The sequence below is a fragment of the Juglans regia genome, chromosome 11 (genome assembly GCF_001411555.2).
Source record: "Juglans regia cultivar Chandler chromosome 11, Walnut 2.0, whole genome shotgun sequence".
NCBI lineage: Eukaryota > Viridiplantae > Streptophyta > Magnoliopsida > Fagales > Juglandaceae > Juglans > Juglans regia.
The window spans coordinates 26,080,550-26,096,543 of record NC_049911.1 but is presented as its reverse complement, the minus strand read 5'-3'; the positions used below and the strand labels follow the sequence as shown (position 1 = coordinate 26,096,543).

The following is a 15,994-nucleotide window of genomic DNA, read 5'->3' as shown; positions in this document are numbered from 1 at the left end:
AAACAAAGTTAATTCATTAAACTTCCTTTAAGGTGTGCTAATAATAATTGTCTATCATGTTTACTATGTAGATGAAAGAGCTCTTAGCAGAGTTAGCAATGGTTGAGGATGAGATAGCTCGACTAGAAGACCAGATAAGCCAACTTCAAAGCAGTTTGAAACATGAACAAGGGATCATCAAAGATTCGCAATCTAAAGTACAATGGCAATTGGCAACGTGCACAGACCACACAAAATCACCCAAACTAATCACTAACTCATGCCATATTCTCATTTTTGGAAAATGATTTACCTACAACACATTGTACAACAATGTGTTAAATGAGGGGTATTTTTGTAAAATCATCTTATTTTTATAAGATGATTTTACAAAAATACCCCTCATTTAACACATTGTTGTACAATGTGTTGTACAAAATGTTGTGGGTGTATCATTACTCATTCTCATTTACTACTTTTCTAAGTTTTTTATATACTGTCTAACCTAAGAACTCACGCCTCAAATAAATGAAACCCTGATTTTCACTTTTCCAAAAAAGCTCATGATGATCTGGTTAAATTACATATGGCACATATTTACCAAGTGTGTTAGCAATAACTGCAACAAACCAAAACACACAAATATTAATACAAAGAACTAAGTAAGAATATGCTAATTCTTCAAGTAAGAATATCAACTCATAAAAGCTCCTTGGGAACGTATGGCTTTACCAATTGTTCTCAACTTGTTCTTGATAATAATAGGTACCTATAATAGGTGTATTTTCTTTTTAAAAAAATATTCATTCTTTTACTAAATGGCTAGATAATTAGCTGTTAATCCTATATATTTTTTAGGAGTGGTAATTTCAATTAAACACCTATTTTTAAGATCATTTGAGACAATAATGATCTGTTATGATCTTGATCATGATATTGAAAAATACTATTTCACATCGTATAGTTGTACGTGGTAGTGATTATGAGTTAAACACCTCTTTCTATAAAGGATTAAATGCTAACTGTTCATCACTCCATATATATATAGCCATCACAAGAGAAGAACCTCCAGTAGTACTCTAGCTAGATGATCTGAACTCCAATCTATAGAGAATGTCCAACAATAAAATAAAGAGATTATGTAAGAATATTAATGTGCAAGGCAATAGACTGTGTGGCTCATGATATGACACTGATCTCATGCATGCGTTGTCTGGCATAATGCCATAAACCCACTGTAATGGCAAGAAAACTAAATTCTATGTAAAAAACAGAGTAAAGGAAAAATAATATAAACCAAACAAACAGAGTATTACATAAAATAGTAATTAAAACTAAATCTCATGTGAAAAACAGAGAAAAGGAAAATACCTTAAGAGCTTAGAGAGAGAGAGAAAATATTGATGGTAGCCTCCGCGTGTCTCACCCAGATGCGCAAAGCACTTTGAAGTTTCTGTTTCCGTGTTTTGGTGAGGTCGAAAGACTTGAGAGAGAACAGAGCCTTGAGAAATAAGGCCAGAAGGGACTTCGAGACCGAGAGAGAATGCAGATTCAAGAAGACATCAAGATGAGAAGGCAGATTCGAGAAGACGTCGAGACGAGAAAGCGGATTCGAGAAGGCGGATGCAAACCCTAATCGATGCGAGAAGACGATGAACTCGGAAAGGGGCGGATTTTTTCATTTTAAAGGATCCGGTTACAGATAACCGGGTCACATAACCGGATCCATAATATTATTAACCGCCCAGGTGTAATCCAGGTGGATAACTGCCTGGATGCACCCGGGTTTCCGGGTTTCGGACCGGACCAAAAAAAAAAACCTGTCTGGATGCACACCCCTAATTCCTGCATCAATCTTAAAACAACATGTTTGGAGCTTTACTAATACATTGTAAAGTTCACGTGTTAGTAAAGTTAACATATGATTCTTGCATCAATCTTAAAACAACATGTTTGAAGCTTTACTAACACATTGTAAAGTTCACATGTGTTAGTAAAGTTCACATATGATTCCTGTATCTATCTTAAAACAACTGAATTAGAATAAGAATTAATGATTTTTTATTTTACATGAGTTGTTATAGATAATAACTTGCTTAGTGGGTCGATTCCCTTTACACTTGGTAATCTCTCTCAACTGAGGTATCTTTTCTTGTCTCAAAACCACTTGTCAGGAAACCTTACCAGTGAACTCACCCATCGGTTCTCTTATGATGCTTCTTGATTTATCCTTCAATGCTCTACTAGGGTCAATTCCCAGAGAGATCAGCAGCTTTTCCAAGTCTCTCTCACTCAACTGCGGTGGCCTGATATTGTCGGGTTATATTTGAGAATCACGGATGAGATGACGCGTTGGTCAATTGATGGGAGGTGTATAGCTTGGATTTTGGAAGGCAAAGCACAGAGAGAAAGTTGGGAGAAAACAAGTTTGTGGTTTTCAGTTCATCGTCGTCATTTATTGTGTTTGGTGGAGAGGATATTGTTTTGTTCGTGGTATCGAGTATTGAAGTTGGGGATTTCATTCGCACATATGTTTGGCATTTGGGAGTCTTTTGTTCATTCTCGTTGCCAGTACGCTGCGAGTATAGTTCTTTCCCCGTCATTGTTTTGTTTCAGTATGACATTCAGTTTTGTTGGGGGTGTTGGGATAGTCGTCTTCCAGTGTTTTCTTGCCTCATTTTTGGTTGACTGGATTAGTGACCTACATGGCTGAGCTTCCCCTAACTGATATGTAGGTTTCTCAATATCGGCTTTTTGCTGCATTTTGTAATCGATGCTGCTTCATCTCTTTGATTGCCGGCTCACACGTCTCTGTTATCAGGAACATCCAAGACAATTATTTTTGCTCAGTACCAAATTGATGGTAGATGATCAAATTTATCCATTCGTTAAATCTCTTCTTTAACTCTTGTTAGGATTTGGGGCAACAGATTCCATGTATAGAAGCTTATTGCAATCTCTTCCAGTTACTACAGCCAGAGGTAAATTGGTAAACAGATCGTTGTTTTATATAGTTTCTGAATTGGTGTGTACGTGATCCTTCTCTTAGTATTGAGTTTTAATTTGAATGTAGAAGTATGTTCTTCCCCCTTAATTACTGGAAACTGAGGGAATTCTATTGAATTGATGTGTACACGGCCCTTCTTCCCCCTTAACAGTTGACGGGTCTTCTACTGCACGAGGAGGGGAGCCCACAAAAGGCAGATGCCAGATACCTCCTGTTTATCATACCAGAACTGAGAAACATTGGAGGAGAAGAAGCTTCTCTATGAAAGGCAAACTCCCAGCAAGAACAAAACTTTACACTGGAGCAGAGCTTCAATAAGCTATGAGATGATAATGCATTCTTCCCAATGAGCTGATGTTCATGTTACACTGGAGAAGTATGAATCTTCCCCGAGTTTTCATGCATGTTATTATGGGATGATAATGTATTATTCCATTTTGAAGATTCCACTTAATTTTGGCATTTTTTTTGGATGAATTGCTCTTGTTGTTGGCTTCAGCTAATTCAGCGAAGGGATTTTATATTATAGTAAGGCTTTTTTATTCCTCCAACCGGGCGTTACGTGGAAGCTTACTAGTAGATAGAAATATCACTAAAGATGGGTATGTTTACAAATTTGAAGACGCGGACAGTGCTACAGTTTCAAAACTAGGATGCTTCACAGATTGACGTAGTTTGGTTTGGCTGTTGATTATTTGGATGCGGGCGTGTTTGGAGTCTGTACACTTGGAATGTCTCAAAATTTTGTAAATAATAATAAAATAATTTGAGTTAAAAATATTTTATTAGATTTTAAAAAATAAAAGATAAAAAGTTAGAATAAAAATATTATAATAATTTTTTAATATTATTTTTATTTTAAAGTTTGTAAAAGTTATTTTACTTTTTATGTTTTGTTTTTAAGTTCTTAAAAGTTATAATGATTAGTGAACAAATTTAAAATTTAAAATTATAAAGTATTTTTAAAGTTTTGAGGATTCTCGTATCATCCAAATGTTCATGTGTTTTATCTCAAAAGGAAAGGATTGACCGAGATTCACATCGCCTCAAGTTATAATTGTAAGAATAAAATTCTATCAAATATCTCACGCACTCAATACTTCTAATGAGTTTAATTAGTGTTTTAAATTTCGTATTGTACCGACTATTACATTTGATATTTATCATATTGGAGTAGTGACTAATACAAGAAATGTATATATTTCGTATCGAGTCAAATACAGGTCGTACCAGTGTGTTTCGATCAATACCGATTTATTTTCGGTGTACCGGTCGAAATTAATTTTTTTGTAATTAATGTAAAATTCAGATTTTTTCATAATTTTCACTTTAATTCTTATATCTGAAGATTATTTTCTTAACTTTTTTTAGTTCCTTTTTCTTGAGAACTGAAAATCAAATTCCTACTCCCATTTTCGTGATGAAAATGAGTAATTATTTTTTTAAATAGTTGGATCGAGAACTTGTAAATATTATTGAGTTTTATAAATATGTGTTTTAATTTTTTAATACTTGTATTAATGTTATTTTAAAATATAATTTATACATTTTTTTTAATTTTTTTAGAGTGGGGGAGGGGGTTTCGATCTCCAAACCTCTCTTTTGGAGATTGAGAGTTATGTCAACCAGGTCACAGACCTTTGACATAATTTATATGTGACCTGGTTGACATAACTTATACACATATAATTTATTTATTATATAGACTATCTAGAAACTGTATCGATATTGAAATATTTCTTTCCAATGCCTTAATTGAAATAGTCACCGAAACGGTATTTAAAATTTTGATTTATACTACCTGACACAAATATCTATACTTTTCATGATGTCCAATAAATCTATTTTTTTTTTTTTTGGATGAAATACCTCATTTCCATTTAATAAACCCAAAGGGATACAAGGAGGAAGATCCTCCAAAGTTACAATATGATCATAATTGGATAAAGCATCTTTTGCTAACAAGTGAGCTATAGAGTTGTCATTTTTCCTTATATGAGAAACCTTCCACTTAGCAAAATTTTCTAAGAACTGTTTTGCTTCACTAACAAACATGCTTGTATTGCTACAATCTTCTTTGTCCCTTCTAAGATGGTTGATGACTTGAAGGGAGTCCCCTTCAATGATTACTTGTGTTAGACCAAGCTCCAGATCAAATTGTACTGTTTTAAGAGCACCGAAAGCCTCAGCTAACAATGGACCAATAAATCTATTTGAGTATTGAGATGGTTAACCTACAACATAATTATACCAATAGCCATACAATCGCCTCTTTTATTTTATATAATTTTATCAGATTCAATATTATAGAGCATATATTATCGAATATCCTTTTAACAATTAAGTTTTATGACATGATATTTGACAATAATTGCCGGGAGGATAAAAGGTAAGAGTTTATGGCGATACTATCACGAGAAATGATACTTGCAGTCGTGAGTGTGCAAGCGTCATGCAGTTGCTTTAAAAAAATGAATAAATATATAATTTATATAAAAAGAAATTAATTTTTTAATAATAAACTTCATTCTTTTTCAAAACGATTGTACTACGTTTGCATATTTCACGACTGTATGTAATATTACTCTACTGTCACTCTATTCCCCTCCTCTCTCGTTTTTTCATGCCCCTCAGCCTAGCTTAAGTTGATTTGGCCTCAGATTTCCACTGTTTGCAAGCCAGATAAACAACGGAAAATGCTACTCTTTCTGCTGGAATTTATTTATTTTTTATTTAGTAATTAAGTAAGTAATTTTTAATGATGTTATGAATTTTTTTAAAAAAATATTTAAAAATATTAAAAAAATACATGTGAAAAAACACACCAATTACACTAGCGAGAGCACCAGCGGTGGCTGTAGAGCCACCCAAAAACAAAAGACGAAAGCTTTCCCTAGGAGGCTTCACGCCACAAGATGAATTAGATATCGGGTGGCCATACACACTTGCCTGACAGTATAGGCTCATCAACAGAAGCTAACTTAAAAAGAAAAGTGAAATTTGGAATCTTCTCGAGTAAAATTTCATTGAAAGGACTAGCAAAGCAACTTTCACAAATTGTGTGTATGTATTGTTCTCAGCACTCAGCAGTCAACACGATTTCACATATCCAATAACAATAATGCCAGGGGCCAGGGAACTTGTGTCCACATTTATGTCTGTGTTTCACATATTCAAACCGCTATCTCCTGGTGACAAATTAAAACAAAGCAAGAACAGTACAAGACCAATGAGTGAGAAGATTGATTATCCAAAATCATGTTATCGATAATTGTTTCAAATAATAACACTCTCATCACTAACTGAGAGAAGCAGATACAACTCGGTTACTTCAAAATCATTCCAAGGCACTTGCTTTATGCAGAAGATTGAACCTACATATTGTTGCAGAGAGTGAAAACGCAGCCATCTAGGTAAATAAATGACAATTCTTTGAGTTTCTAAACGGTCCAATTTCTTAAATCCAAGTAAAGATAGAGTAATTAAAGCAAAAACCATTAAAAGAAGAAAACTGAAAGAGAGAGATTCAAATCATGATAAGAACATGGAAAGAAATAGGGAAGAAATTTAATGCATATTAATTTATCCTTGTTAAATAATAGTGCGGCACAATACTGGAACTTCGAGTTCAACTGCTACTTGAAGTCTCACCAACTATTACATTCAGTAACCAGTCACAGAAATACACAACAGTTTTAACATGAATCCCTGGACTCAAAGCCTCTATACTCAGCACAAAACATAAATAAATGATGATAGGAAGTTAGCAGAACTGCTTACTCCAGCAAACTACATCTGAACTGGCCACCTGATAGAGACAGCTTCTCTGCTTTCATGACCGCATGTGAGGGGAGAGGACTGAAACTTCGGGATGGGCCATAAAAATGAGGGAAGCTATTGGAACCATCCACAACTTCATGTACCAATCCATCACCAAGCTACAACAATGTGCACATAAAAAAGGCGACCAGAGATCGTCAGACATTGGGATTAGGCTTTCGGAAGAAAGAAAGAAAAAATCTAACCAATTACAGGATCCAAATCAATCCCAACAAAGGGTAAAATTAGCTTCCACGGAACATTTATGGTCTCCACCATAGAGTAGTTGAGTTCCAGTTCTTGATCATTATCCCATTCTTCAAATTCCATATTATGTCTTCCTCTTTTTAAGGTCTACTACAGGTAGGATACATATTTCCAGGGACATAAAAATGTCCTCCAATATCCTAATTACATGTTCCACTTCAAGCATACAATATCATGACCACAGCTCAGATTACTTAGAGATTCCATAAACTGATAACACATGGTTGATCAAAATTTGAAATTGAGAATTTATTGAGAAAGGTACCTAGACCCAATCCCTTCCAGCTGGTGCCTTCAAAGCACACTCAAAACAGTCTAACTATTTAAATTATCCGCATTCAACAATGTGGAGGCTAAATGAAAAACAAACCAACTAGCCCAACAGATTAAATCAAAACTCTCATTGGGCCTATGGGAAAAACATTTAGTTTGTCACTATCTCTCATGATTGGGTGTTGGGGAGAGGTATACCCAGAGGGTGTCTAAGTCTTGAGACATCATCTTAAATCGAAAAAGGAGTTTGGATCCAATGATGCTATTTTTTACTATCCATCTTGTGACTACAATCTGATCTGATGTGTGTGATTACAGTCTCACATTTCTATAGCCAAACTGGTTAATAATAGTTTCTTTACTTTCTACACTTCCGATAGCTTGACATCCACATAACATGAGCACACAGATTATGCATCACTCAAAGAAAACATGGACTCTATGTTGCCTCTATGGTTCATTTCCATCTGTATACACTGAAGTTTATGCACGTACCATCTTAGCATCAATTTGAAGCAAGTACAACTCCTCCTTAGTGTTCAAGAAAAAATTCTGCAATGTTGACTGTACCTGCACATTACAAATAAACCAGCCACGGACTAATTAAAGAATTTTCTTTCATTTCCTCTGACCCTTCATAGCCAAACCGTAAGACTAGAGTACAGATATATAGACAGCGTGAAGCCCTTTTCCTAGGAAAAGAGTATATATTTTCCTCTGATACAAAATAAGCGTTTTGGTTTAAATGGGAAGATTATTAACAAAAGTAAAATTCAAACTCATTTCATGAAATGTTTATCATCTACTTTTATTCAACACTTCAATAGGAAAAGTATAGTTTGAGAAAAGGCGACGTCTCAAAGAGAAAATCTGGCATCAAAATTGAGAACCTGATGGCGTTTGCTGAGATGGATGAAACCAGAAGACTTGTCAAGTTCTCCGCCGTAGAGAGATCCAGTTTTCTGCAACTCTTCCCATTCCTTAATGGTGCTAATCCTGTACACAAACTCTTCCGCTCCACTCACTCCATCCTTCGAGGCCATGTTTTACCGTGTTTATCGATTGCCGATTGGGTTTCGGAAGGCCAGAGAGAGAAATTGTCAGGCTCACACCCCAGTATAGGTTCTGTTGTCTTCAACTCCCAGCGCTTAATCATAGAGAGAAACACTGTTCACCATAAACTATGCTCTGGGTCCATCACACGTGTCCAATCTAGTATTTTCCTTTTTATTTCTTTTCTGTCTTTTGTGTAATTTTTATATTATATTCTTTTGATAAAAATTACATTTTGTTCGGTGTAAATTCGGATGGGGGGTTCTAGACACTTTTTAAAGAATCATATATATCGATTTTAAAAATTTAAGAATTTATATCAAACTAATTCATCATTAAAATCAAAATTTTTAATTTTTTTAATTTAGTATTATTTTTCCAATTTTATGGATAGACAAAATCATACTCCAATAAAATTTTAACAAGTGATTAATTCATATCCTTCATTTTATGTTATATTAATTTTAAGTTATAAGATTAAAATGTATATATGTTATATCAAAATTCAAATATTATATTAAAAATTGTAAGTTTAATTTATGTTATATCATATTCAAATATTATATTAAGATTTATAAGATTAATTTTATATTAAATCAAATGATATATTAATTTTTTTTATAAAAAAATATTATATTAATAAATATGAATAATAAAATTTTATGTTATATTAATTGGTAATTTATCATATAATATATATAATATAATATAAAAAGTATATAAAAATTTAAAAATAATATATATATATATGTACCGGTCCGATTCAATTTGAACTATTATTTAAAAATAAAATAAAAAAACTGGACCGATTTTACTAAATAGGAACCGGTATTGAACTAAACCGATTTAGAACCGGACTAATTCACTGATTTTGCTCGTCTTCTTTTTTGTTACAGCCCTACATTTTGCATCTTCAAATATGCGTATTAGGCACCTCAAATTGTTTTAAATTAACATATTGTATTCTCCAATTATAGAAAAAATTAATTATAAATCGATGTGGAGGATACATCTTCTACATCACCAAGGTAATATGATTTGATTTGCATAAAAAATTTAAAACTTGAATATTGTAATTTAGATTTTGCCACATTAATAATGTAAATGTTGAATTCTATCTACTAGATTACAAGTAGAATAACTTATTATAAAAAGAAAAACTCGAGACTTTACAGTTGAATTGTAACCATTTAGATAAAATAAAAGTAAGTGACGCAGGATAATCTCGACCATCAAATTTAATTAAAGATGCAAAGTATTCTTAAAAAATAAAATTAAAAATGCAAAGTGTTAATTTTTTATAGATCGATAGTGCAACGTGTTAATTTGTGATGCAAAATGCAAAATTCTTACTAATTCGAGGATGCAAAGTATCTTTTCTATTTTTTCTTTTTCTTTTATCTCCTTAAATTTAGGATTTAAAGATTTAAAATCCAACATTTTACTTAGTGCATGTTTGAAATTGCGATATGAAATATAATTTATAACTTTAAGACTTATAGTTTATAGCTTAAGTAATAAAATCTATTATTAAAAAGTTATAACAATATTTAAATCACATTTAAACATGTTAAATTTGTTTGAAAATAAATTAAAAAAATGTTTTATGATACAGAAAAGACGATTTTAAAGTTGTATGGATATTTTTATCTATTGACAATTTTTTAAAAATTTGAATCAAGTTTCGTATTTAAAAAAAAAAAACACATTTGAGAAAAAGTATAAAAATGATGATTTTTCTCAAATATACTTTTTAATTTATTTGAGATTAAAAAATATTTTAATAGGTAATATCAAAATAACTTAATTTTTTCATTAAAGAGTTTTTAAGACTATTTAAATATTTTTTAAGACTCCTAACACAATTCCAAATATACCCTTAATAATGCTATGGGCCAAATTAACGTTAGAATTAAAAAGTAGTGATAAATATATCAAATATTTAAAAAAAAAAATAGTTATCCGAATTTTAGAATATAACGTGAGGAAAGATGGACCAATATTTAATACTTTTTAAGAAAATTACATAAATAATAAGAAATATTACAACATTTGATATAATATGTTTTAAATAAATATTTATTCAAATAGTAAGTATACGAAGATTGGTAGATAATGTGACCTCAATATAAAAATAAAATAAAATACGACAGATTGATCAATAATACGAACTCAGCATAATAATAAGATAAAAGTGGAATGCGAATCCAGCGTGTAGAATTGGTTTCCTCGACCATTCAAGGAAAAATTCGAATCCGCGTAGAAGTTAGAACACCAATGACAGACAAATACCGTCAACTTCCAAGCGTCGTCCATGCCTTGGTTCGAACCCAAAGCATTTTTTAACTCTTTAATTTCCTCCGAAGGGGCCTACAGAGTTAACTGCGAGACAATAAGGACAGTGCCTTCCACTCTCTGCTCCAGCAACAGCCAGTCAGAAGTCAGCCATGGCTACGATGGCAAAACCGGGCGCGATTGGTCTCCTCCATTCCCACCTCAAGGAACTCCCGCTCATGGACTTTTCCTCCTCGCTCGTGCGCCCCAAGTTCGGAGACTCCCGCCTTCCTCCTCAGCTCAATGCGACTCTGAAACTCTCGAGGAATGTCTCAATTATGCCCATAATCAGAGCCCAGAGCTCTCCTGGTTTGTCTTGAACGCACAATCTTGCAATACTATGATATAATATATTCATGGGTTTCGGATCAATATTGCCAGATCATTTCTTGGTTGTCAAAGTATTGATACTTACTTTTTTGCTTTGCTTTTAGATTATGTCCCGGACTCGAAGTTTTACAAAGTGGAAGCTATTGTGAGGTGCTTTCTGTTTCTCGAAAACCCGATTTGTTTTCCGTTTCGTGCATGTGATCGATTATGTTCCTTTTTGGGGGCGTTTGTGGCTTGTGAAGCGCGCGTGCATTTATGGCTATTTTTCTGAATTAGTGGTTATGATATTTGATTTTTGTCGTCGAATGATCTTATTGAGTTGGCCATGTCTAAATTTTTTTTCGTTTTTTTGTTTGTCTTGCTGCTGAATTTGGGACGAAATAGGTCCTGGCGAGTCCCGTTGGTCTCTTCGGTAAGCGTCAATGGACTTTAAGTTGCCTTTTTGGTTTTCTGTTGGAAAATTTATAAAATGATGCAATTAAAGTATTCGAGCAATTCATAGCTGAGATATGTTTAACTGATTACTAGTAATTTCAAGCACTCTTTTCTCAATATGCCTTCAATTTCGTACATGCATTCCTGTCATGATCAAATCAGTCGAGATCCCTGAATGTTTTCATAGATGCATTTTCCATGCGTTATAACCTTTAAAGGCTCCAAAATCTCATGCAGTGAAGGTCGGTGGTACTTCGTGGTAAAGATACTTTGGAAAAGTAGTTCGCAAGCTACACAAATTACATGTAGATGGTGATGGGAGGTTCCACAGGACACAGAATGGTACTGTCACATGGCGCTATGTGATAAGTGGTGAATGGAGTGCTGCAAAGTTGAGGTTTTCAGTTTGAGATGATAAGATGAGGGATGCCAAATCAGATAAAATAACATTTAGATAACTTTGTTAATCAAGACATGTTTCATATCAAGCAGAGCCCTCATTTTCTTGGCGCTCTGAATTTTGAGGTCATGTACCAGCCTGTCAAAAGAACCAAATATAGGCTGTTACCTAAGTCCCATATGAAGCTCTAGATTAAGTTATGTCCTTCCTCTGGTGACAGACTCGGGGCAAGATCCTAGTTAGGTCAATTTATGCTGTTCTCTTTGGGGGGGGGGGGGTGCCATTATTTGGCATTGCAATCTGTAGCAGCTAGGTGGCTCTTACATATGCCATGCAAATTGGGTCAGTTCACTTAAGTAATTACCACCACCTGGCCTTCCAAAAATGATGAAGCGACAAAATCATTTAAGCTTTTGGGCCACAGATTACTTTCCTTGGATTTCTTAACTGTTTATGGGAACTGTGTAATACTTTTCCGAGCAGAAATCTGGATCTTGCCAAATGATCTGGGTCAACTGAACAAAGTAGCATGCCGATATCCGTCACGACAAGCTCTATCTGATCCCATTTACCACACATAAATGATTTCTTTCTTGTAACAGAATTAGTTGGTCATTTCTAGAAGTTCCTTGAAAGTTTCAGACCGGTAACCGCGCATGACACTCCAGAAACTTGTCCTGAAATTGTAACACGTAACCTCTATCTGTGAAAGAGGTTAAACGGCAGGGCGGTTACTACTAGACAAGAATTATTTGGTAGTCAACCATAACATCCGCACATGGTAATTATTATAATAGTAGTAAAGGAAACTATTAGTGACTTTCCACCATATGTTTATATACATGTTATATTTATCTACAAGACCATAACTTAGCCCTACGGCTATATAACGATGCCTTTGGTCACCATTTGGCCATATGCTTTTTTCATAGATTTTTGAACTTGTTCAAACTTTTGTATAGACACAGTGCTAAAGTCAAATAACAACACACCTTTATCCTTGTACAACATAGTATTAGGCAATATTTGGCTTCACATTTCTTCTTTAATTATTGACTTTCTTCCGACCATGATTTTGACTAATCTACTTAATTGGTTGATGTGGAAGTAACTTGTGTTTCTTTTCTGAAAAATAAAGGCTCTGCTGAAAGAGGGCATTCGCGGTGTTACAGTATCTGATGTTCGGGGCTTTGGTGCTCAAGGTGGTTCACCAGAAAGGCAGGGTGGTAAGTCTATCTTTTATAGGTGTTAACTTGACTGATTATGGTTGGAGATTTACTGATTTGATTGGTGGATTTTGACTTATCTCTAATGAAGATAATTCATTTTCTCAATTTTGCACCCTCTCCTGTATTCACACTGCATGAATCCAAACTGTTAGATCTGAAATGATCAAGTGTTTCATTAACTGGTGAATTATACTCGCATTTTTCATTCACTTTGAATCTCACTTTTGTTGGTTGTTTGGTTTGCTTGTTCATCTGTTTTGGTACTAAACAAAGAATTCTTTTGTTTGGTCTCACTTACTTTTATAACTGCTCTTTCTTATATCATCACTAAGGTCTTTTTTAAAATGTTTTGTTTATTAATCTGTATTCTGTAGGGTCTGAATTTTCTGAAGACAATTTTGTTGCTAAAGTTAAAATGGAAATTGTAGTGAGCAAAGATCAGGTATTAAGAGTCTAACTTTGTTGTATGGACTAGAAACTAAACCTTTATTTCCCTAGCAAATAAGTTGACTATTCATCACATTTCTGCTAAGGAAAAAAATTGTGGTATATTTTGTCACTATACTGTTACTAATTGATACCTGCATGCCGTCCTCTCTTAGGTTGAGGCAGTAATAGAAAGTATAATTAAGGAGGCAAGGACTGGTGAGATTGGTGATGGCAAAATTTTTGGTAAGTTTCTTTGTTAGTTTTGATGAGTACACTTGGACGCCTTTAATTTCCTTTTTTTTTTAACCTTAAAGCTAATGTACTGGTTATAGAACTTTTGTTCTATTAGCAGCTTTATTTTTATTTTTTCTTTCTTGGTAGGCTATTTTTGTAAAGTTATCTGAGGGATTTGCTTGTTTCTACACCTGTTGTTTTTTTTTAACTATGTTTTCATGAAGTTATCCATTGCCTTCTCTTTGGTTTTAGTAATAACCAAATGCATTATGCTAGATCATGTTTGCAGCTTCCAAGAGTTTGTTATATTTCGGGCACTAATTTTGAAATGAATGAAAGTTGGCAGTTGCATTTCTTAGAGACACCTTTCATTTTTACTGAATCTGAAGCCCAGGTAAGGTCATTTGGGGAAAGAACATCAGACCGACAAACACAACTAAAAGCTCAATTGTTCTCATTTTCCTTGCCCTATTGCTTGATGAAATTTATGCAGTTCTTTGGAAAACATCTTTGTTCAGAAATCTGAAACGATGCTGCTTACACTAGCTACAGAGAAAGTAGGAGTGAATATGGGAAGAGTACTATTGAGAACATACTCCTGGTAGTTGCATAATCTACTTTAATATGATACTCCGGGAAACAGTTCTTTTTTCCTCTGAATGAGGGAAAACTTGGAATAGTTTTAAAACAAACAGTGATAGGTGCTTTTTTTTTTTTGGGGGGGGGGGGGGGTGTTTATAAAACCCTCTGTCCTTTAAGGTAAGGGTTTCTTATATGGGATGCAACCCACAGCCGGGGCTCTATGCCCCTACAAAAATTGCCTGGCAAAAAAAGAATAGAAGTGGTTTGATCATGCATTTATTGAAAGATAGTTCCAACTTTAACATTCCTACTTATCAGATTGTATAGCTGCATTAGTACCATCTCAACATGTGAAACATTTTGCATCAAATTACTTGGTCAAAGTCCGACCGAAGTGACTAGTATTTGAAGTCTGGGGTGGTAGGTGAGCCAAGTTGTTTCAGGCTGGCCAGTATTACAGAGAGACCCATATACTTGTAATTGGGTTTTCCATTATAATTGAGTTATTTGTTTATCTTGATGGCTTCAGTTATTCTAATAAAAGACTTGGAATCTGTTTTCATTGATTGCGCAGTGGTGCCTGTGTCAGACGTGATAAGAGTTCGCACCGGTAACTCAATTGCACTTTTGACTGATCACAATTGTGATATTTCATTCCCTTGTCCGAATTACCGCCTCAAAATGTACCCAACTAATCTTCGATGTTTGATTTCCAGGGGAGCGTGGGGAGAAGGCAGAGAGGATGACAGGAGGGCGAGCTGACATGTCTGCTACTGCATGACCTGTTGAAGGGTTGAATTGAGCAGTCGAGATTAGCATCTAAAGCATTTTCCTTTTCTTTTCTGCAACCTGCTCTAGACATCCCCAGCTCAGTTCCCTGCTCCTCCTTTAGAGCTTAGAAGCTCGTGCTACTTAGTTTTCCCAAAGTTCTCTTGCGAAGAATGGAAATAAAAGGAAAGACCAGTCTTGCTGCTTCTCTCTTTAAGAGTATTAGCATTGGATTATGTAAATGCAAATATAAAATTTGCATAATACGACATTATTTTACATTTAGCTATTCTACTCAAAACTTATTCTCGCATTAGATTATCCATCTATTAGTCAAAATAATAATAAAATATTATAAATTTAATAATATCGTTTTTCAATTTTTTTTATTATTCTTAATTAAGAGCATACATTAATACAAGTGCAGAGCAATATTTCTGGAGTGCAGCAAATATATTCTAAATATTTAATACAACACCATTGAAAAAAACACATGTCTATTACATTTTTACCTAAAAAAACACCATTGAAAATCACACAAGTCATCACTAATGTTCAACACATTTGGGTTTTACTCTGCAGTACATAAGATGCTTCCACAGATTTTTACATGCTGAATTGAGCTGGATGGCATCAAACTGAAGCACTCTGAAGGGATCTAAATTTAATGGCTGAAGGAATTGTTCTTCAGAAACTGAAACACTCTTTAGCCATCAAATGAACAACCAAAAAATCCTTAAAACAGTAAGCTGCTGCTTTTGTCAAATGATAATGAATCGGGGCAGGCATGAAAGAAAGGAATTAGAAGGAACTGAAGTCAAACAATGGCAATCCTCGTACGTGTCACCTCCAGAA

General features: G+C 34.1%; 2 protein-coding genes across 3 annotated transcripts; one reads left to right on the top strand and one right to left on the bottom strand.

The window, feature by feature from the left end:
* Window positions 1-5,879: 5,879 nt before the first annotated feature.
* Window positions 5,880-8,506, bottom strand: LOC109004143. 2 transcript variants are annotated; one of them, XM_018982591.2, is made up of 4 exons: window positions 8,236-8,504; window positions 7,841-7,915; window positions 6,767-6,924; window positions 5,880-6,174 (listed from the first exon to the last, which is right to left on the bottom strand). In XM_018982591.2, exons 1-4 carry the CDS (start codon window positions 8,386-8,388, stop codon window positions 6,168-6,170), a joined length of 393 nt encoding a protein of 130 aa, XP_018838136.1. In that variant the 5' UTR covers window positions 8,389-8,504; the 3' UTR covers window positions 5,880-6,167. The 2 variants fall into 2 exon arrangements, with proteins under 2 accessions (XP_018838136.1, XP_018838135.1); XM_018982590.2 differs by having other exon boundaries at window positions 5,903-6,360; window positions 8,236-8,506.
* A 2,141-nt stretch (window positions 8,507-10,647) lies between these two features.
* On the top strand, window positions 10,648-15,506 carry LOC109004142 (nitrogen regulatory protein P-II homolog). Its single transcript, XM_018982589.2, has 8 exons — window positions 10,648-11,041; window positions 11,167-11,212; window positions 11,447-11,474; window positions 13,036-13,123; window positions 13,501-13,568; window positions 13,729-13,798; window positions 14,946-14,981; window positions 15,088-15,506. Exons 1-8 carry the CDS (start codon window positions 10,846-10,848, stop codon window positions 15,150-15,152), a joined length of 597 nt encoding a protein of 198 aa, XP_018838134.1. The 5' UTR covers window positions 10,648-10,845; the 3' UTR covers window positions 15,153-15,506.
* Window positions 15,507-15,994: the final 488 nt, after the last annotated feature.